The sequence below is a fragment of the Larimichthys crocea genome, chromosome XI (genome assembly GCF_000972845.2).
Source record: "Larimichthys crocea isolate SSNF chromosome XI, L_crocea_2.0, whole genome shotgun sequence".
Lineage (NCBI taxonomy): Eukaryota > Metazoa > Chordata > Actinopteri > Sciaenidae > Larimichthys > Larimichthys crocea.
Window position 1 is genome coordinate 932,349 of NC_040021.1, and position 22,781 is coordinate 955,129.

Consider the following 22,781-nt stretch of genomic DNA (forward strand, 5'->3'; position numbering starts at 1 on the left):
GCTCACTCTGTTAGCAGCTAAAACCAATGCAGCCCTATAAAACAATTCCACCTTCATGGTTATCACGTCGATTGAACTGTAGGCTGCAGTTTGTGGTGCTGTTGTATTGTATTGCATTATAGTGACGGGTGTGTCTGTTATTCTGTTAACCAGATTTATATCACACTTCTCTGAATGACACAACACATTTCAACAGCACCACAAAATAAACACATCTGTAAAACTAAACATGTATTTTAACTCCTTTGATTATAAACTTCAGTAGAGTTAGAAGCACTGCAGCTGAGTCAGTCAATCAAACAAACAAAATGTAACACGCTTGTACTTAACACAATAAAACAGAACTGCACTGCACTATTTATTACACATACATGATCAGAATGTGTGTTACAATAATGAGATGAGTAATCAGGGTAGTCACGTGCAGTCAAACAGCAAAGCATCGATATCAGGAGTTTTATAAATCTGTTCTTGTGTATTCTGTGTATCATTTTCTGTTATGGCCACAAGATGAGTGCTGAAGGAGATGAGTGATCACTACGATGTGCTAATAAATTAAAACTCATCAGTTGAGGGACTTTTTTGGGATAACGAGCCACAGTTTTGTTTTGACTCTGATTACTAGAATCCATTTCCTGTTTTCTGTTGTAGCCTCTCGTCATCAGGTGTGACGGCGTTAAGGCATAAATCTGAGCAAACATTTACTAACATACTCCCACTTCTTAGAAGTCAACACATGAGTCACATACAGAGCTACGTGATTCTCAACCTGTGTGTGTGTGTGTGTGTGTGTGTGTGTGTGTGTGTGTGTGCGTGCAGGTACTCAGGCAGCAGGTGGAGGCCCTTCAGCAGCAGTTTAAGCAGAGAGAGAGTGATTGGTCCGTAGTTCGATGCCAGCTGGACGAGCTGATGAGAGAAAACTCCGAGCTGAGGAAGAAGCTCACAATTACTCCACAGTGCTGCCCGGTGGTCGGCAGGTGTACTGCACAGACACACACTGTGAACCAGGAGGGACAGACACAGGTAAAATACACCGTGTGGTCATGTACTCAGGAACTGAACAACAGTTTGTTCTGCGAAGGTTCTCAGTCGTCCAGGTCATCGTTCTTTGAGAAGAGTTTAATCTCAGACTTGAAGACGTTTCTCCTCTCATCCAGACAGAAACCCAGGTGTTCAGCCTCGGTTTCAACACCTGGTTTCTTGTTCTCTTGACGACTGTCGTCAGAGTCCTGAATGACACCCTTATTCAGTATGGACGACAGTCGTTCAGGTCACCTGAGGTCTGGCGTGGACGACGGTCGTTTAGGTCACCTGAGGTCTGGTGTGGACGATGGTCGTTTAGGTCACCTGAGGTCCGGTGTGGACGATGGTCGTTTAGGTCACCTGAGGTCCCGCGTGGACGACAGTCGTTTAGGTCACCTGAGGTCCGGAGTGGACGACGGTCGTTCAGGTCACCTGAGGTCCAGTGTGGACGACGGTCGTTTAGGTCACCTGAGGTCCGGCGTGGACGACAGTCGTTTAGGTCACATGAGGTCTGGTGTGGACGACGGTCCTTCAGGTCACCTGAGGTCCGGTGTGGACGATGGTCGTTCAGGTCACCTGAGGTCCGGTGTGGACGACGGTCGTTTAGGTCACCTGAGGTCCGGTGTGGACGATGGTCGTTGGAGTAACGTGAGGCCAACTGTGACCTGCTCATTCTCCTGTGTAGGACTGAAAGGAGAGGACAGCATGTGGTTAAGTGTTGTCTGAGGCCTCCTCGTTACTCGTTTACACAGATGTCCTGCTTCACTCCTCTTTCAAACCACCCGTCCAACATTATTATCACTAAAAGAGTCCCTCGTCGTTCAGGTGTACGACAACTGCAGAGTCTAGTCCTAATAAGTTGGTCCTCCTGTGTTGAGCCATGCGTTTGTTAAGTGGCTGTCTGGTGTCACTGATGTGTTGGTCATTCCTCGCTGCATTGGACTGCAAACACCAGATTGCTTTCTTGGTGTGGGGAGTGAGATCTTTGGGGTGTACCCGTTTCTGTCTTGAGTGGCTGGGTTTGAAGATCACATTTTATTTCAGATACGCCTGACACGTAAAGCATGATGATGTTGTTCTTCGTCACTCACTGAATGTGTGTCCTTCCTGGATCTCCCAAAAGTCCAGTTGAGGAATCCACAAACTTTGAATGTTGAAGTTTTTAGTTGAGTATAATTCACCCCAAGTTGCTGTTCCTTCCAGAGTAGTTTCATGAAGACAGACATCACAAAACCTCACGCTTTTGTTGCCAAGAAGTCAATGCATCAAACTTTTAATACCTAACAGAGGTGTTTCTGTTGATATAATATATCTAAAGTGTTGACATTCAGATAAACAGTGGTCCAAACACTCCAGCTACTGGTCCATTTAATCACTGCACAAGAGCATTTGCAAGCCTCATTAATAATCTGCAGATAAATTTCAGGCTTGGTATGTTGGATAGAAGAAATTTCTTTCTCTGTGTACTGTAGTTTCCCTGTGGGGATTGCACAAGGCCTAACTATGCCTTCCAGTTTAGTTCAAGAGAGCGGTGGCGGAGCTGTTTGACAGATTTCTTCAGACCTTGTAGAAACAAGTTTCCTGGACAGGCTGTAGCATTAAAGTCTGTGTGTGAGAAACTTACTCATGCATGAACATTTTCATATTCTTAGCCTTGATTTCTTCCACTTCTTGTGTGAGGTTTGCTCATGTTTAAAATCATTTGGGAGATTTGATCATTAGAACAATCTCTGCCTTAATCATTGCCATATAAGGCTGCTGCTCCTGGAACCGTTACGTAGTAAAGTGCTTTGGGAACCAAAGTCAGACGGGCCTGACACAATCAGAACATTCTGACCGTGTAGCTGATCAGAGATGTTACTCATAATAAAAAACAGTCCATGACTAATATGAGAGGTGGTTAGGGGGACATGACAGACATCAAGTATTGTTTATCTTTTTATTTAGGGTTAGTACGAGAGAATTGGTGCCACGAAATCCTGAACAGATCTGTTCTTACACGCGGCTTCAGTGTTTAATCAACTTATGCACGTTGACAAAGTCCATAATCTGAGAGTCAAAGCAAACAGAGACATTCGTTTGTTTTACATGAAGATGTTCCGTTTTATTAACAAGGTGCTACTGTGTGATCTCTGTGGTTATGTAGGACAACACACAGGCACGAGGCCTGTTCTGCTGGTTTGACCGGCTGTAGCTTCAGAAATAAATGAAACTTTGCTGCCATCATGCGGCCTTTGATTGAACTTCACCCAGAGAAGGGAGAAAAAACAACAGTTGAGATCGCCACAAGGTGCCAGTTCTAGATTAACGTACATCAAGACCCTCAAACACCATAAAACTTGATTTATTTACATAGCACATTTCATGCAAACCTGAGCAAAAAGTAAAGACGGAAATAGACAACAATGAATAGAAGTTTGAAACTGATAAATTCTTCTAATAAATAAAAGCCAATAAGAAAAACTAAAGAGTTTAGGAACCAGGGCATAGAAAGCAAAAACTACAACAATAAAAACACTAAAATTAAAAGGTGATAAGAGGTGTCAGAGAGCGTGATCGAGCTTTGAAAGCTCAGCGAGACACCTTAAACAAAACATCTTCAGAGGCTTCTACAGGCCGACTTGTTCATAACAATCAATTCTGTGTCTCATCACTGTTATTAGTGTTTTTTCTCCACTTAACTACTCTTGATGCTTGTTTCTGTCATAGAGAAATTCCAGGGTTCACCTTCATTCAAGTGTATAATACACTGTTAAGTGGTTTTTAAGCACCCCGGCAATAATTCATGAGAGCGGACAAAAGCTGGTGTCAAAGCACTGACTGACCTCATTACAAGTTTATGCGAGTGCAAGTTGATCCGCTGCCTGTGCCAGTTCTGCCACTGCCCAAACCTGATTTACCAACACGACTTAAAAGGTTCCTACCGCGTCTCAATAAAAGAGTTCAAGCTCTTACACACACAAAAACGTACTTTTTCCACCATCACCATGGTGATAACTTCATTTTCTTTATCTCCCGAGGTGGAGCCACGTCTCTCTCACGGTTGCACCCTGGTGGATAACGGGACGAGGACAGGAATGTCCAAAACTGTCACGCTCTTCAACGGAGACATCAAACACGTCTTGGAAGACGGGAAAGTGGTGAGCTCTGCGGCTACTTCTGTCACTTATTGTTGTAACAGTGACGTTAACATTGACGTCTTATTGATATGTGTGTTACAGGTGTATTACTACGCCGGTTCACAGATAACACAAACCACCTACCCGAGTGGTCTGGTGGTCCTTCACTTCCCCAACAAGCAGATTGGTAAGAGTGCCTGGATTGACAAATCTACATGTTTTAGGCTCATATTATACATATTTTATGTTATACATTGATCTATAATCACTATTTTTATAACAATATGTGAAATGACATATTGTTATAAAAATAGTGGCTTTTTATGGACTTTTATATTGAGTTTCTGCCCATTGTTTAGCTGTCTGTTTAGGTTCACTCTCTCATATCATCAGCGTAAAAGACCATATTTAAGAATTTAGTTGCTTTCTGCGTAGGTTCTCTCCGGGTATGGTGGTTTTCTTCCACAGTCCAAAGACATGCAGGTCTATTGGTTCATTGGTTGACTCTAAAATGCACACCATCCACGACCCTGATAAGCGATACGTGGTTATGGAAAATGGATGGATGGATTAGCTGCTAAAGAGAGAGATATTTCCCTCAGGAGATGGTAGAGGCCAAAAACAGAGCAGAAAGAGAGTAAAAACATGTATCAGATGGGAAACTCCAAATTAAAGGCAATGTTTCATAACAGGTTCACTGTATCAACGTAAAAGGGTTTTTAAGTGTCCAAAAAACAGTTAAATTGGCAGTTTTCGACAGTCTCAGAATAGCAGTCAAACACTAAAATGCGTTTTGTGTCTCCTGTAACAGAGAAGAGACACCCAGGGGGGAAGAGAGAGATCTTATTTCCAGACCAGACCATCAAGTATTTGGAGCCCGACGGCAGCGAGAGGACGATCTTCCCCGATGGCACCATCGTTCACCTCTCACCGTGAGACTTCTACTACCGCTACCATATTTCAGGATCAGCTACAGGGTGTCTGCGGGGTCAGAAAGTTAGTGGAACCGAGAAAGACGAGCTGTCATGAAGGTGGCAGCAAACAGATCTCCTCATAAATAAATACATAAATAAATAAATAAAGAATATTAGTAGACAGCGAGGTAACCAGTAAGAGGACAGACGCTGACATAGTTGAGATTTGATTCATTGTGCTTTCTGGATCATCGTCTCTTCCAGGTCAGGTAAGAAGATAGTCGACTTCCCCAACGGTCAGAGAGAGATCCACACTTCCCAGTATAAGAGGAGAGAGGATCCCGATGGGACGGTTAAGACCATCTACTCCAACGGACGTCAGGAAACTAAGTACGCATCAGGCAGAGTACGCGTCAAGGAAAAGAACAGAGTCACCATGTGATACGTTAAAGGAATGTGTCTGTAAATGTGACGTAGTGCAGGGAGGAGATATGTTTCCATTATGTTTCAACCAGTACGTCACTGATCAGAGATTAGAGAAGTTCTCACATCGTAGATCAAAGTTTGTATTTTACCTTCATGTAGCAATTAGCTATTTATTAACTATTTGAATAAATAAATATTAAATTTCAAAGTTTTACACCACTGACATTAATAAAAACAACTCAACTATCATATCTTATCATATCCTGTCATAAACACTGAGCGTCAAGGAGAAATCTTTTGGCGAGTTGCAACAAATCCATATAGAGAACATCACTAAGTGTGTTTGGAGCATTGACTGAGCAACGGAGGATCCTTTGGCCCCCACAACAGTGAATCAAAGTCTTCTTCACCGTCTTTGTTTCTCTTCACCTCCTCCTCCTCTTCTTCTCTCCTCAACTTCTGGTCCGATGTGGCCAACTGACCCGTGAGCTTGTGGAGCTCCTGTATGATTAACTTGACGTCCAGTTTCTGCTGCGAGGCTTTCAGAGTGGCCGTGTTGAATGGGAAGGTCCGAATGAAGCCACCAACTCTGAGTGGAGGGATGTTGTGTCCGTTCACTGCCGTGGTTCCCTCCAAAGGAATCCTCACCGGCCTGTGATTCCCACTGTGAAACAATCACAAGATTTGTTGGTTGTTCAGCTTTATAAACGGATGAAGCCAATGTCGTTGTACCGATGCAGCTATTGGCTGTGTTTTCGTCATTCCAGAAGACTCATCAACATTTCTAGTTCAACCTCTGTCTGAAAACTTCGACAGCATTCAGCGTTCTTACCACCGTTCTACAACCCCAAGCTACAGGACATACAATACTGTTGAGAAACACGACGTTCGAAGACTCAGTGGGACCTGAATCAAGTTTTCTGACATCTAGAACAGAACCTGGAAGTTCTCACATTCAACACTATTGGCCACCATAAGCGCCAATGCCAACGTCAATATCTGCCTTTTACGGGAAACACATAAATATGCTGATATGTGAATAGAACTAACCATTTCATGGGAGTCCACCTGCTACAGTATGTACCACAGATTGGTAGCGGTTTACAAACACAAAGCATCGGTTACAAGCTCACAGAAAACACAACGGTTACTGTGTTTTACCTGTAAATGTTTGGGAGCTTCCAGGATCCAGAAGAACGTCTGAATCCCACCCGCCTCTGCGGGATCTCATGTATCGAAGAGGAAACGTTTGTCTGTCTCGAGAGCTCCGTGCCAGCTTCTGTTTCAGTGTCGTCATGGTTTGTAACCTCAGACACACGAAGACTCGCGTTGTCCATTAGCTTCGTTGGGAGAGCCGGACATGTCTGCCTGTCTACCACCGACATGTTTGTCCTAGAATGTGGGCCGAGTATCAGGTTTAGGGTCTTGTCTGTGTGGGTTTCTGTGGCTGTGGTGTTAATTATTTTGCCCCTGGCTGCAGTCAGCTGGTTTAAGTCAACAGGGGGAAGGTGTCTTTGGTAGTCGTCTATAAAAGGACGTCGTCTTCGGTTAATCCTTTCAGCCTGGCAAACAGTTTTTAGCTGAGGGAGGGTCTGAGTTTGTGAGGACTGGTCACCGCTATGAAACTTGGTTTCTTTGACCTTTGAGAGCACAGGTGTAACATGTGACATGTGGCTAGCATGGAAACAAGGTTGTCTTGACCCTTGTCTGTAAAAAGCTCTCTCTCTCAAGCTGTCCGTCAGCGTATAGTTCATCAGATCAATCAGATCGCTGATCAGACCTTTCTTCACTGTGATATCCGCTTGGCAGTCCAGAGTCAACGCAGGGCTGTAGTTAACCTCCAGCAGCCAAGGTTTAAACTTGACGTCGAGAAGGATGTCAAAGCCGAACAGCTCCACACAGTTGGGACAGGAGGGGACCGATGGAGCGATGGTGAGGAGGGTCAGAGTGACAATGTTGCTGATCCTCTGCCACATAAGAAGCTGGTTGATGTCTTGGCTGTGGAGATAATGTCTGAACTTGCTCATCGTCCACTTGCATCCTTGGCCGACTCTCCCTTTTTCCGTTTTGTAGAAGGGCCCAAATTTGTTGATGCTGGTGTTGGTGAGATGGGCGTACGTGTTGTGCAGAGATGACAGGTTGTACTTCTCGGTGGCGAAACGCACCAGGCCTTCCTGATGGACGTAAACGGTCAGCGGATGAAAGCTCTTCACGCATACGTAGATCCTCAGGTCAAACTTGTAGCCGGAGATCAGCAAAGGGTTACTGATGTACCTCTGTACGATCACGGAGCAGTCATAGACCAAATCCTTAATATCCTCAAAGATGAAGATTCCTCTGCCTCTGGAGAGATCCACCGGCTTACATATCCAGTAAACGGACGGTCCTCTGGCCTGACGTAGTTTGTTGTATTCAGCCAGGAAGCGGGTGTAGTCGTTGGGGAGGATGAAGGCGGTGGGACTGAAGTCATAGAGCGATGAACCGAAGGTGGCTCTCATTCTCCTCAGGTTGCGTGCCAAGCAGTCCTTCCAAAGAATTAACAATCAGTTTGTTAGTGCGATCATTTAAATTATAACAGACTCTTTCAGCTGGTTCCTTCTTTGCTATGGTGTGATATTAATCTGTGTTTCATCAACACGAACGTCAGATTATCACCTTGCGTGTGATGCCAACCGTCTTGGGGTGGTGGTTGAGGCGCTGCCATGGCAACAGGTCGTAATACTCCGAGTTGCGAAAAGCAGAGCCCCTCCAGTAGAGGTTCCAGTCCTCCTTCTCACATTTTCTTTCGTTGTATTCCTTCCATCCTCGCTCCAGGAGCACCTCCCTCACCACCTCCGGACCTCTGTCATGTAGTCTGAACACCAGCGATGCAGCCATGCAGCATCGTAAACTGAAGATACAGAAACTGTGTAGGAAATAAAAAGGTGGATGATTAGGAAACATTATAGGGGGCAGGTGGAGAAGCCAAAAGCCTCCTCAGGTGGAGGTGTGAGAGTTAAACGGGAGGCGGTGAGGGAGAGAGGTGAGGCAAAGACACTGTGAGTCAAAATCAGGGTTCAAAAGAGAATACGAGTACCTACCTGTAGCTGCCATTACAACAGACATTTTGAGCTTTTATGGGGCCTGATGACTTTCATTTGTCCTCATATTCAGTAGAAAGTAGAAACCACCCACCTTCTCCAGAGACATAAATCCGAATGCAGTGTAAGGCAGCGATGTGGAGCTACATTTACAAACCACACTTCATCCCCGTGGCTTCGCCTTCACGGCAACTTGTTTGCGTGCGAGCTAAAAGCATTTACAAAGTAAATCTGAGAAGGCCAAACTAACCTGACACTTTGTCTACCCATCGGCACAGACAGAGGGATCACATTCAAGCTTCAGCATGCAAACAAACTTAACACACACACACACACACCGACAAACTTTTATCTACAAACGTTTACAAGGAAGAAAATAGTCGCACGGATAGAGATTAATATGTGCAAGGACACAAGAACAAGCAACGAGACACTGATCCTGGAAATGATGCACAAATATCTGAAGAAGTTTGCAACATGAGGCAGATTAAAATGCATGCAGACACTAAAACATGCACAATAAAGTCTGTTAACTTTTTGAAAATCATACACAATGTGATTCGTCTTACCTGTGACTGCTGCATGCACACTAACTCACAGTCTCTCTCTGTCAGGTGGATGGTAGGAGCCTTTTGACTGTGACGGTGTACAGTAGACAGTCTGTTCTTTTAGCTCCTCCTACAGACAAAACCCGACTCTCACACCAACACGACTGTTTTTTTGTACATCGTCCAGAACAATGGTTGTCAGATAAATTCCTTCTTATTGTCTGATCTGTGTTGGTGTCGTCGTTGTTGTATACCTGCTGGTGTCATAGAGATAATTATTGTACTTTTAGAGACACTGAGGGATTTTAAAACGACGCTACCATCAATGCAAAACTACATGGTAGGACAGGCAACAAGCACAAACGATCAAATAATGTAAAAACCAACTCTAAACATGACTCCGCTCTTTACATATTACAGATAGTCTGCTTGTTCGCCGAAAGGACAAACCTCTTTTCAACCTTTAATGGGGCAGCGTGTGAAATCACATGATCAGCAGTTCGATCCCCTCCAGTCTGCATGTCGAAGTGACCTTGGGCCAGATACTGAACCCCAAATATCTCCTGAAGGCTGTGCCATCAGTGTGTGGATGGTTAGCTCCTAAAACCGATGAGCAGCCAATCCCATCAGTGTGTGAATGATGTGTGTGGTGTAAAAACGCCTCGAGTGGTCGAAAGACTAAAAAGGAGACAGTCCATTCACAGATCTGATATTTTATTAAATCTCACGTCAAATGCAGGTTAACCAACAGCTCCCAGCTCCTTCATCCGCTCGTCTGAAAGAAGAAACGCATCTTTAGTAAACTTTGCCTGATCTGAGGCTGTATGTACAGAGTGTTGTGACACAGTGGACAGGTGAGGCGGTTGGTACCACAGTGGTAGAGTTTGTTCAGTTTCTGTGCGTCCAGGTGGCTCAGATGTGTCCTCTGACCCATCCCCATCCCGCCATTCTTGGGCAACACAGTCGGACTTCCATCGAGACTGAAAAAATACCTGAAGGTGGACGGACGTGAACAAATCTTTAACATTCAGCATCTTTAACCGTTCACCTGAAGGATGAGTCAGGACTTACTGTCCGTAGTGCATTATGGAGCTGATGTCGTACGGCAGGTTCAGAGTGTTCCCGCGTTTCGTCTTGAAGTTATTTTCTCTCCCTTTAAATCACAGACGACCCAAACGATTCAGTCTTTCAAAACAGTGACAAAGTGAGTGCAATCAGTTTGTCACGTCACTGTTCTTAAGTAGAGAGAAGTCACGACGTCATGCCTGAGCTATCATGTTGGCTTTCGATATTCTGTTTCTTTAAACCTTTCACCCTGTGTTTGTTCTTGTTTTACCTAGATCACCTGTGTATGTGTTATCTAGATCAAGTTAATCCTTTGTCCTTGTGTTTCATCTGTGTTTCAACCTTTGCTGACCCGCTGTTTGTCCTCAGGCCAAAAGAAGCTCAGCCCGGTATTAGTAACAGTATGAAGATGTGTTACAGACAATGCAAGGCACAGATTCTGATCTAACAGAAAGAGACGTGAATTTAAATCGCTCGTCATCTGCCGATCAGCTGCAGGTTTCACCTGGAATAATGCTCTGCCACTGCACAGTGATGTACTGGTCCCGGTCTTTGCGGGTGTGTTCGTGATGCAAGCCCAGAGCGTGAATGAGCTCATGGCAAAGGTTCCCAACACTACATGACTGGGAGTAATACACCACCTGGGCTCCTCCTTGACAGCCAACAAAGGACGCACAGCTAGAGAGACAAACACAAGCCGCAGTCATCATTCTCATCATCATGGCAAATAAAACTAGAATCTAGAATTTAGAAGAAACATCTCTCACCCGTTTCCATCCACGAACTCGAGGTAGTTGAACTCTGTGGTGTGCGGTCGAAAGCGAATGCAGGTGAAGTCTGAAATCATCTTGAAGGCAGCTTGGATATTTGCCTCCTGATAAGCTGTTAGAGTGAAAACATATCAACTGTTTTATCATCCGCACTCTAGTGATCATACATCAGCCGGCTTAGAGCCACAACAACGACCCACCCAGTTCATGACTGATGGTGTAAGGCACGACGGCGTCGGGCCACAGGGTCTGCACGGCGTTCCTGTCCTCCTGAGCTCACACAGTGTCCAACATTTCAGCATCGCCACCACGATTTGAACAGTTTCATACAAAAACAGACTCTTAGACTAAAACAAGACAAACTTCCAGCTGAAATTCAGTTTAAACGACATGTGTAAAATGAGCCACATGTTTAATTACAGATTATCGTTGTCATTTTACAGAAGTTTGTATGTAATTTAAGAAAGCAGAAGAAAAAACTGAACAGTATAAAAAGAGAAATAACTGCATGGGCGTAATACTTCAAATAACTGGTTAATTTACAGATGTCTGTGATTTAATTCAATTTTGAACAAAAAAAAAACAACAACAACAGAAAACTACTGTAAAATAAAATATATATCAAGCATGTTTTAACTGCTTTTACTCATGTGGACATGAACATAATATTTATATAATAGGCCATGTATTTAATTACAGATCAGTCATTTTACAGTAATGTGCATGTATTTTAAGCGAGCAGAGAAAACTGTATAAAAGGTGATTTAAGTAACTGTAATTTGTCATTAACAAAACTTAAAATTACAGTTTGGTTGTTAATTTACATATAATATTTGTAATTTTAGAGTTTTGTGTGCAATTTAAAAAACAGAAAACTACCATAAAACCTCAGTGTAACATGAGTGACGTGATTTTCTTAAAACAAAATCTTACTGGTATCAAAATGTCTCCCTCTTGGACGATCCCGTCTCCTTGAAGCTCTGGGCAGTCAAAGTTTACGATGAAAACATCATACTTATGGAGAAGATTCATTTTGGTCCATTCAACATGAGTAACATATTTACCTTGTTGAGTTTCTGCACTGGCCCGCTGAGGCGGATCGAGCACTACAACAACCTTCCCTGCAGAAACCTGACAATCAAACTCACATATTTTAAAACACAGAAGACATTTTTTTAAAAACCAACCTGTTTTTTCATGACTGTCAGCCTCCTGTGTTAGATTTACAGGTGCACCAGCAGCTGCATAAAGAGAAACAGTGAACAATCAGGATTATTTAGCAGAGCGTCGACGTCTGAGTGCTTCAGTCTGTACCTGTCGACACGCAGATGAAGACCAGGAGCCACATACTGAAACACAACACGACCTCCAAGAAGCTTCTGTTTGAGTTCAACCAGAGACCATCAGGCATCTCAACAGGTGTCGTCACTTTGCAGTAATCATGAGCTTTAAGGCACCAACACAGAGGGCAGCAGTGCACACTAAATATAATATAAACCATTTTTTAAATAACTAACTCAAACTTTGTGCAGTTTACACTCAAACAGACAATGTTAGATACACGTGGATGAAGCTCACCCTCACTCAAGGGTCAGCGAGGTCACCATGACCATGACCTGCAATACATGCAGCCCAGTATTTTAGACTTGTGAGTGCATGTTGTTTACTTCTACTTCTACTGAAGTGAAAGTGTAAATACTGTTCATGCATTACTCTGTTACTGGCTGAACTCCATGACAAACAAAGTCTTTATCTCTGTTTTCATGTCGTGCAGTGCTGGAAGACATGGCTTTGCCAATGGGAACATTGAAACTGGTTTTTCTTGCTGTAATAATTCCTCTTGTTCAGAGATGGTTTTTAATTTCACACAGTCGTGGTTCAGTGGTTGGTGCGAGGCCTCAGCAGACCAAACAAGATGAATAAAACATGAAATTTCCTCTTGTTGGAAGAGCAAACGTCCACATTCCCAACACGGAGCAGTCTGATACTCTCAGTAAGTGTAAGGGCCACTAGAGGGCGCAACAAGACACCTGAACAGGTGAAGCTTCATTGAATAAATGGATTTTTACCCCAAACCGAGGCCTTAACTTAACTGTACTGATGAAATAATAACTAAATCATAATATTACAGTGATGGAGGGTGAAGGCGGTGGTTACATGAGTGTCTGTTCAGCTCTGGACTGAAAGTCTATAAAGTGCAATAAGGAATGCTGCGTTCAGGGATCATATATGTACTGTATTTTCAGATATTTCAGATGTCTTGGTTTCTAATTTGAACTGATGTTACCTCCAAAGACACTGCTGCCTTCACCCAGTGAATCAGTGTGGCACTTCTAGTTTAAAGTTTAAAGAGGTTTACAGATGATATGCTCAGTGCAAGTTTAAAGATGTTTTTAGTGTTAAATTGTTCAGATCAGTTTTATCTGTCATGTTAACGCAGGGTCAGCGGTACAGTGAAATGTGTATCAGTAACAACGCTAGACACAGAAGATAAAAAATAGGCAAAAGAAATAAAAATGCAATAAGATTTAAAGTGAAAACTGGAGTGATGTAAATAAAATAAAACAAAATAAAAAAATATGTACATGAATAAATATGAACATATTGATATAATTGACTGAGTGTTTACACAAGTATTGTACAAAGTAGTCCTTGTACAGTAATACTACTGCTACTACTCCTACTACTACTCCTCCTCCTCCTACTACTACTACTGCTACTACTCCTACTACTACTACTAATCCTACTACTACTGCTACTACTGCTACTACTCCTACTACTACTGCTACTCCTACTACTACTGCTACTACTCCTACTACTGCTACTACCACTACTCCTACTACTACTCCTACTACTACTGCTACTACTCCTACTACTGCTACTACTCCTACTACTACTACTACCACTACTCCTACTACTACTGCTACTACTCCTACTACTACTCCTCCTCCTACTACTGCTGCTACTATTCCTACTACTACTACTACTAATAATAATAATAATAACACATTTTATTTCAAGCGCCTTTCAGGACACCCAAGGTCACAAATTAAACAGATAAGATAAGAAGTATTATAGTAAATAAGAGCAGTCACATATCTAAATACAAATAATATTAAAATAATTACCACAGTTTCCAAACGGTCAGTGAGATAGTAAGTTATGGAAAGAAAACTAAACTTTAACACTATACAGCTATACGATATCCTATTTTAACACTATATACACAGGTATAAATAAAACCAGTAACAGTGAACTCTGCAATATGTAAGTCAAATAATAAATAATAAGTAGCAGCAGACATGATTTATAAGCATAATTTAATGCATACTTAATGCAGTGTGTTTTCTGCAGTGCAGCTTTGCTGTAAAACACAAAAATATTAAAAATATTAAAAATGTATTTACACATTCAGAATTCCCACGTTTCCCCGCAGCCCGTGAACGCAGCGTCATGTGACGCGCTGTCATGTGACGCGGGGTCATGTGGTGCGTTCACTTCCTCTGACTGTGCTGCATCATGTCGTCTTAGCTCTCACACACACACACACACACACACACACAGACATGTCACTGCAGCTTCAATCCGACCCGGTTCGGGTTCTGGTTCGGCTGCTCTGGTTCGTAACGTGCCTGGGATGTTTGCTGGTCCGGTCCGGAGCTTCAGAGGAGGCGGACCGGAGCCCGTGGTACCGGGAGCTCTGCAGGTGAGCGGACACAACAAACACCGACACACGGACGGATTTAACCACTTTAATTAATAATTAAAGATTAATGAGTTTATGTTAATGAGGACACGTGACCGGTAAGGCTTCCGCAGCTGTTTACAAACGGTTTATTCATAAATACCGAGCAGCACCGAGTCCAACGGGTCAGCTGATTAATCATTAAACCGACCGAACCGGGAGAGTCCGTGAAGTTCAGCCAGCTGCTGTTAATTAAGATTAATTATTATTATGAAGAGACGAGCTAACGAGCTAACGATACATGGGAAGTGCCATAAGAGAGCTAATGCTAATGTGTGTGTGCGTGTGTGTGTGTGTGTGTGTGTGTGTGTGTATGTATGTATATCTGTGTGTGTGTGTGTGTGTGTGTGTGTGTGTGTGTGTGTCTGTGTGAGTGTCTCCATGTCTGTGTGTGTGTGTGTGTGTGTGTGTGTGTGTGTCTCTCTCTCTGTGTATATGTGTGTGTCTCTCTGTGTGTGGCTGTATATATGTGTGTGTGTCTCTCTGTGTGTGTGTGTGTGTGTCTGTGTGTGTCTCTGTATGTTTCTGTGTGTGTGTCTCTGTGTGTGTGTGTGTGTGTGTGTGTGTGTGTCTCTGTATGTTTCTGTGTGTGTGTGTGTGTGTGTGTGTGCGTGTGTGTTTGTGACATTCAGAGTTTGTGTGTTTAAATATTGACTCAGCAGGTGATGGACAGACAGGTGACTCAAACCTGAACGCCTGGTTGTGTTTCAGTTCCTCCTTTTGTAACGCTACATACAGGATGACAACACACACACACACACACACACACACACACTCCTGACTGAGACAGGCAGCAGCACAAACTGAGAACAAGTCGATTAAAACAGAATTCAACAGTGTCCGTCCACCTCCAGGTCTTTCAGTCTCAGTTGAACTCTTTTTTTTTTTTTAGTCAGCACTCACAGGAAAAACAGTTCAGAGTTTCTGTGCGAGCAGGAAATAATAAGACACAAAAATCTCAAATATATGTCAGAAATAAACAGCCGAGGAGAAAGAAGGAGATAGTTTAGTTTAGAAATGCCAAATGTTACATTATAAACGCCTTAAACATGAGACAGAGGGAAACATCAGCACCACATAAACAAGAAATAATTATAAAAATATAAGATGTTCAGTTACTGTGTGAGATCGTGAGGAGCAGAAGAGCCACAAAACTGAGGAGCTGGACGGAAAAATGACTTCAAGTCAACACGAGTGGAAAATAATGACGACAGAAATAAATCTGTGACATGCAGCAACAGTGTAACGGTTATTTATATAGCTGACATCAAGCTGACATGCACAGCAGCTATAAAACAGCATCGAATAAAACTGGAGATATGATTAAAAGTCAGAATAATAATAATAATAATAATAATAATAGTGTTTGTAGTGGATGTCATCAGCAGCAGTTGCAGCCACGATCCATGAGAACCTGCGACAGGAGAAAGTAGAAAAACTGAATGTTTGCAGATGATATGCCCAGTGCATCATGGGAAGTGTAGTCCTACAGCAGCATAACTAAGGGACGGTTCAGAACACACCTGAGTTCATCCAGCTCTAACACACGAGTGTTGACTTGTTAATAAACAATAATAAAATAATCTTTAATATTTTCTGTTGCAGTTATAAATGGGAGGCGATAGATCGGGATAACAAAGTGAGCTACACGCTAAAGCTCTGCGAGTCGTCACCGTCGACCAGCTGCGGCCCCGGCACGGCCGTCTGTGCTCGGGACCTCACCACCAACACGGACCGGTCTGTCGGTGAGTACTGAACGCTACTGAACACACTGCTGAACGCTGCTGAACATTAGTGAACACTGCTGAACACGCTGCTGAACACACTGCTAAACATTGCTGAACGCTGCTGAACATTAGTGAACACTACTGAACACTGCTGAACACTGCTGAACATTAGTGAACACTGCTGAACGCTGCTGAACGCTACTGAACGCTGCTGAACACTGAACGCTGCTGAACACTGAACACTGCTGAACACACTGCTGAACATTAGTGAACACTGCTGAACACACTGCTGAACACTGAACACTGCTGAACATTAGTGAACACTGCTGAACACTGACACGCTGCTGAACACTGACACGCTGCTGAACACTGACACGCTGCTGAACACACTGCTGAACACACTGCTGAACACGCTACTGAACGCTGCTGAACGCTACTGAACGCTGCTGAACACTGCTGAACACACTGCTGAACATTAGTGAACACTGCTGAACACTGAACACTGCTGAACATTAGTGAACACACTGCTGAACACTGACACGCTGCTGAACACTGACACGCTGCTGAACACGCTGCTGAACACACTGCTGAACACACTGCTGAACGCTGCTGAACGCTGCTGAACACGCTGCTGAACACGCTGCTGAACACGCTGCTGAACACGCTGCTGAACACGCTGCTGAACACGCTGCTGAACGCTACTGAACGCTGCTGAAGGCTGCTGAACACTGAACGCTGCTGAACACTGACACACTGTGAAGGTTTTACAGTTTTACATAAAACGTCTTATCAGGCAGCCGTGGTGAGTTCATGGCTGATAAACTAAAAATGGAGAGAGGACAGTTTGAACACCAGCAGCAGCTGATATCACTGCCTAGTCCAGCAGCAGTCAGCCCAGCTCGGCGTCTGTCTTTCAGCCTTTTATTTCACCAAGCTCTCACCAACCACTAAAAGTCAGTCCCACATTTACTCTTGTCCGGCGGCTTCTTGCTCGCTCACTCTCTCCTTTTCTCTTCTTGGCTTCCTCCGTCAGCGTCCTCTTCACTCTCTTCTCCTCTGCCATTACGTCCGTAGAGGCAGTTACATTGTGCCCAGCTCCTGTTCTGGCACGACACCGGCATGAAAACCTCCAACAAACTGAGCTAACAGCAGCTACAGTTTACTTCACTGTCCGTCAGGAAACTCTGTGAATCACAGAGAGTCGAGGGCTGTTAGTTAATCAAACATGTGGAGCTAACAGCACCGCTATCAGTAAACTCTGAACCCGTGTGCTGATAACAGCCTCCTTAGATTCACGCTCTTTGTCTCTGCCGTACTTTGAACACACTTTAAGTTTCTTCTTTGAGCTCTTCAACCTGTGCGAAGCTTCCAGCTTTAAATACGATCATTGTAAACGTCGTTACGGTCGCCCAGCCCTGCCGCTCTGTTTGAATCCTAATTACACGCTTCATGTCACTGTTAGCAGTCTTTGTGTCCCGCGTGTCTCATGACAGCCACACAGCAGAACGTCTCACGGCTCTTTAGAGGGACAGCGGGGACAAAAAGACTCATGTTTTACGTGTCATGTTTTCACCTGTGAAGAGGATTGATCAATCTACACAATATTTTCTCTGTTTATTTATTATTTTGTTTATAAAAAGTCAGAAGAATCATCATTTCTCATAGATCAAGGTTGTTTTGTCTGACCGACGGTCCAAAAACCCAAAAATCAGTTCAACCTCGTGTCAAAAACAGACATGTGACATTCAGGGAGCATCAAATATTTGGCATTGCTGCTTAAAATGTGACTAACAAAGATGATTTTAATCTAAATAGTCGCAGTTATTTCTGAGCTAAAGTTACAGTCATCGTTAGAAAATGAATTTAATTTGTCTGTGTTTGTGGATGAGTCATATCAGAGGTTATCGGTTCGTCCCTCCTGCTGCTGCTGATCTGAGTGGAGCTGTTTGGATCGGCCTGTCAGAGCTTCATCAGTACGTCAGCAGATCTGTGCTGCTGCTGCGTGTCAGCAAGATCCACATCTCTGCCCGAGACCAGGACCAGACCAAGTCCACGAGGCGCTGCACGTTCAGCACCACCGCAAACATTCATGCAGAGTAACAGCTGCTCAGATCTGCTGATGTTTTTTAGCGTTAAGTTGAATCCAGTTAACGTTGTGCCTCCGGTTCAGACGTGACCTTCAGCCAACGGAGTCTCGATTCAATCACGGCGGTGTAAAGTGATTATTGTTGGAGGCAGCGGCTGATCTGTCCTCCGGCCTGAAGCACAAACACAATCAGCAACAATAATCTGTGAACCGATGAACTGTACAGTGTTTGTTTTTCACAGCACTGTTAATAAGACAAAAGAAAAGATTTGAAGACGTTAATTAAACTCTCAGGACTTAATTAGAAATAACACAGTCCAAACATGTTTCCTTTCACCTCCACACGAGTTATCTTTGTGCTGAACTCATGAAATAATAATTCCTGCTTGTCTTCAGTCTTGTGACAGTCAGCTCAGTGTCTTTGGCTGAATCGTCACTTTTGGTGTCTGGGAAACCAAATTTACCAAATCTGAATAATTCCCAGTTTATGTGATGTCACAAAGCGTCAAACTGCCACCATCGTCCTTCCTCTTCCTCCTCTTGGCTGGCGAGGTCGCGGATCATCGGCGGGTTGAATGACGCCTGGTTGCTCAAACACGCCGCTCGTCACCCACACGTCAATCAGAGGTTCATTATCATTCTTTAATCTGTGATTCATCTCAGACGTGAAACCTCTTCATGTGGTTTCAGACCTGAAGCTCGCAGTCAGCACTTTTCTTCCAGAAATGAGGAATCGCTCACACGGTGATCACGCTGTGAATCTGCAGCTGCTGTGAATGTCAAACGCAGACAGGTCTGAGCTTTTAGTTTCATCTCTGTCTTTGAATTCTTTTCTAAAGGAGGCAGAGTTATTTCAGAGCCGCACAACAACGACAACGACAACAACAACGACAACAACAACGACAACAACAACTCGTCCTGCAGTCCGAGGTCTCGACCTTCCTCTGTGACAAATCGTTGTTCGGTGGCTCTCAGCCAAGACAGCGTCGCCCGACTCAGATTTCTGAGGGTGACGAAGGGCTGAAGTGTTCATGCAGACTCACTGTGTGTGTGTGTGTGTGTGTGTGTGTGTGTGTGTGTGTGAGTGTGATTTCTCAAGAGGGAGATCACGTTTGGAAAGTGAAAGAAGGGAGAGACGATAAACAAGGAGCAGCCGGGGTCACATGATGATCAGTTTAATCATTCATGCTGACTAATCACATGACCCACAAACACACACACACACACACACACACACACACACACACACACTCTCAGGCTCTCTGATTGGTTGAAATCACATGATGCATGATGTCACACTTTGACATGTTTCCTCACATCAAAATCTATCTATTATTCTTATATACGGACAAAAGTATTTGGACACCTGTCTTGTTTTTCAGGCCCTTTATGTCCAGTTAAGCTCAGTGTTGATGCTTCAGCACACCGACACATTGTGGACCATGCTCTGCTTCAGACAAACAGTTTGACATGACTGTGCCCCAGCGCACAAAGCAAAAGGTCCATAAAGAACTTGACTGAGAGTCCTGACTTCAACCTGAACCGAGACCTTCTCGTCCAGCATCAGTGCCTGACCTCATAAACACACAGAGTGGAAGAAGACTAAACGCTGTTATAGCTGCAAAAGGGGAACCCACTCCATATTAAAGTATAGTGGTCCCTCGTTTATCGCGGGGGATACGTTCTAAAAATAACCAGTAATAAATTAAATACGTGAAGTAAGTTTTACAATTATTCTACATGTTTTAAGGCCGTAAAACCCCTAACCACACACTTTTATGCACTTTTCTCAGACAGGCATTAACATTTTCTCACATTTCTCTCTTATTTAAACTCTCAAAGTTCAAATTTTTGCAGATTTAACAAAAATAAGTACAATACTGTATTAGTAAATGAAACCAAAGATCAAAACCTGTTTTCAAATTTCATTTTAATGATCAATCTATGAGGTTTGACACATAATGAAATTATTACCAGTAACTCACGCGTATTTCACAGTTCCTCTGACGGTGCCGAACACAATGTGCGTTCATACTGTACAGTACACTGTAAAAAAAAAAGCATGCAAAATTACACACAAAAAATCTGCAAATCTGCGAAAAGTGAACCGCGTATTTGAATAAAATGTTCCTGTTGGTGTAATCGCCAGGCGTCCGTATACTTTTGTCCATACAGTGTATGTACAGGAGTGCTACATGATGGAGGGTTCCCCGGGTCGTCCGGTCCAGTCACAGCGTCCTTGAGCAAGACCCTGAACTGTCCTGACATGATGCATTTACCTCTGTGGATACAGGATGTTTCCTCAGCGTGACTCTGCAACAGAGCTGATTTGTTCCCATGTGTTAATTAATTAAAGAAATATAGAAATTACAGTTATTTTATCTGTCAGTGATGCTTTTGTCAGAAAATATTTAAAAGTAGAATCATAAATATGACGGTGTTGAGGAAAAGATGCAGGTTATTAAAAATAGTGATACAGTTCATAATAATCAAAGTTTATTTTTAGTACTTGAGTCACATTTTGCTGATGAAGTTTCGATCTCGTTTGGCAGATTTTGACCTTTTGTGCACGAGAAAAATTAAATTATTGATTTTTAATCTAATCAAAACATCCAGACAAATGTCGGCGCTGAATAATCCTTCACGTCTCATCTGCTCGGCTCGAACTGTCACAACCACACGGATCCAAACTGAGTGAACGTCGGAGGAGTTTTGTTCTGCCGGCAGTCGTCGTGTTAACGGTGTTAGTAGGTCACGCTGTTACATTCCTTTATCTGTTTGTGATAACAGAGCGAACACACACACACACTTCAGAAAGTAAAGTTTCACTCAGACTGACTTCACTTTCTGTCCAGGATAAATGTGTTTCCTCTGTGAAGAAGTAATCAGATTACTCATTGTCCTAACGCGTTCACAGACAGTGTTTCATCAGGCTGACCTGCTGTGAGTTTATATAACTGCCCCACGGTCTTTAAACGTTTCCCACTGCTGTCTGTCTCTGCTCACATGATAAACGAACTGTGTGGAGGTTTATCTCATGTTTACAGAGAAGTGGGTCAGCAGAGGTCGGCGGGCCGAGACGTTATTCTGAAGTACCACACGGGAAAAACCCCTCGTGTCCCCAGTTTCAGGGTGTAACGTCACGGAGTCGACTCGGCGTCTGTCTTTCAGCTTTTTATTTCACCAACCACTAAAATGTGTTTTTGTGCAATGTGTGTATGCGCCATGCGTTTTTGCTGTTGTTGTGCTGATATCTTGGTTTTGTGTAATGTGTTACATGTATATGCTGCTGGACACCTTAATTTCCTTCGGGATCAATAAAGTATCTCTATCTCTAAAAGTCAGTCCCACGTTTACTCTCGTCCGCCGGCTTCTTGCTCGCTCACTCTCGCATCAACAGGATTTAAACTCTCTTAGTTTATGAGAGAGAAGTTACATAATGCTGCTTTAAAATCTGGAACATCAGGTCTTTATGTGGCTCTAAATCATTAACATATGGTTATTATATGAGTGGCAGATAAAGCATGTTAACAGACTGACTCTGTCTCGTCCTCTCTGTGCAGGTGATCTGTCCCTGCAGAGGCTCGCCGGCAAAGTGCTGGACTTCAACAACACGCAGAAATGTCCGGGAAGCAACAACAACATTCAGAGCAGCATCAGCTTCCAGTGTGGGAAAACCATGGTAAGAACGACGGAGCCGTGTTTAGTCTGAATACACAACGGGCTGAAGGTCAGACAAGCAGGCCTGTGACCAAGACCCCTGAACTGGCAGGATAAATCTGAGCGTTTACCCTCCGTCATGTTGAGCTTAAAATGAACGAACGCTGGAATAAATTATTTAGTTTGCTTTTGTTCCAGACGTGTCCGTTAACGTCTGGTCGCTCTCTCCTGCACGTTGGAAACACAAAAGCAGCTGTTGTGTCTGGATTCATTCGACAACAGTACCGCTTTGTTTGGAGAGCTCACAGCACCACCTGATACTTAATGTGCTCATATATATACTTTTAGGCTTGTGTCAGAAACGCCTTGAACATCAGCCTAAAGTACTGGATCGGCTTTCAGCGAGTACACAAGTATATTCGTTATGACGGAGCTCGTTTAGGGAGATGGAAGCAACATAAAACCAGACGTGATCTGTGAAATAAAGTTATTCAGAGCCACGATATCTGGGAAAAAGGCAGCGAGGAAGGGTGAGTGGATGCTGCTCGAACCAAAATTAACATTCACAAATAGAGAGAACCGAGCTGCCACGACGACTGTCCAAACTTTAGTAAGGAA

At 43.5% G+C, this 22,781-nt stretch overlaps 4 protein-coding genes across 13 annotated transcripts in view; 2 read left to right on the forward strand and 2 right to left on the reverse strand.

Annotated features, from left to right (window-relative positions):
* The window catches only part of si:ch211-140l13.3 (uncharacterized), a 32,372-nt gene extending 26,683 nt beyond the window's left edge, over positions 1-5,689 (forward strand). For 5 of the 8 annotated variants that reach the window (XM_027284643.1, XM_027284644.1, XM_027284645.1 and 2 more), the window contains 5 exons: positions 820-1,023; positions 4,044-4,163; positions 4,245-4,329; positions 4,954-5,074; positions 5,321-5,689. In XM_027284643.1, the coding sequence (XP_027140444.1) occupies positions 820-1,023; positions 4,044-4,163; positions 4,245-4,329; positions 4,954-5,074; positions 5,321-5,498 (708 nt within the window). In that variant the 3' untranslated portion in view covers positions 5,499-5,689. Of the gene's footprint in view, positions 1-819; positions 1,024-4,043; positions 4,164-4,244; positions 4,330-4,953; positions 5,174-5,320 lie in introns of all 8 variants that reach the window. The other 3 variants (XR_003463241.1, XR_003463242.1, XM_027284648.1) reach the window with 3 other exon arrangements.
* A 95-nt stretch (positions 5,690-5,784) lies between these two features.
* On the reverse strand, positions 5,785-9,656 carry ttll2 (tubulin tyrosine ligase-like family, member 2). 2 transcript variants are annotated; one of them, XM_027284671.1, is made up of 4 exons: positions 9,132-9,656; positions 8,138-8,387; positions 6,644-8,007; positions 5,785-6,146 (listed from the first exon to the last, which is right to left on the reverse strand). In XM_027284671.1, the coding sequence occupies exons 2-4, from the start codon at positions 8,357-8,359 to the stop codon at positions 5,816-5,818; spliced, it is 1,917 nt and encodes a 638-aa protein (XP_027140472.1). In that variant the 5' UTR covers positions 8,360-8,387; positions 9,132-9,656; the 3' UTR covers positions 5,785-5,815. The 2 variants fall into 2 exon arrangements, with proteins under 2 accessions (XP_027140472.1, XP_027140471.1); XM_027284670.1 differs by having other exon boundaries at positions 8,138-9,656.
* A 147-nt stretch (positions 9,657-9,803) lies between these two features.
* LOC104934230 (high choriolytic enzyme 1) lies at positions 9,804-12,390 on the reverse strand. 2 transcript variants are annotated; one of them, XM_019265744.2, is made up of 10 exons: positions 12,260-12,390; positions 12,133-12,186; positions 12,010-12,066; positions 11,879-11,925; positions 11,146-11,215; positions 10,943-11,057; positions 10,681-10,853; positions 10,182-10,263; positions 9,981-10,102; positions 9,804-9,885 (listed from the first exon to the last, which is right to left on the reverse strand). In XM_019265744.2, the coding sequence occupies exons 1-10, from the start codon at positions 12,354-12,356 to the stop codon at positions 9,851-9,853; spliced, it is 852 nt and encodes a 283-aa protein (XP_019121289.2). In that variant the 5' UTR covers positions 12,357-12,390; the 3' UTR covers positions 9,804-9,850. The 2 variants fall into 2 exon arrangements, with proteins under 2 accessions (XP_019121289.2, XP_019121290.2); XM_019265745.2 differs by having other exon boundaries at positions 12,010-12,069; positions 12,139-12,186; positions 12,260-12,389.
* Positions 12,391-14,465: 2,075 nt separating this feature from the next.
* Positions 14,466-22,781, forward strand: part of igf2r (insulin-like growth factor 2 receptor) — a 31,509-nt gene continuing 23,193 nt past the window's right edge. The window contains exons 1-3 of the mRNA XM_027284616.1: positions 14,466-14,651; positions 16,296-16,435; positions 22,067-22,185. Coding sequence (XP_027140417.1) covers positions 14,512-14,651; positions 16,296-16,435; positions 22,067-22,185 — 399 coding nt within the window. The 5' untranslated portion in view covers positions 14,466-14,511. The remainder of the gene's footprint in view (positions 14,652-16,295; positions 16,436-22,066; positions 22,186-22,781) is intronic.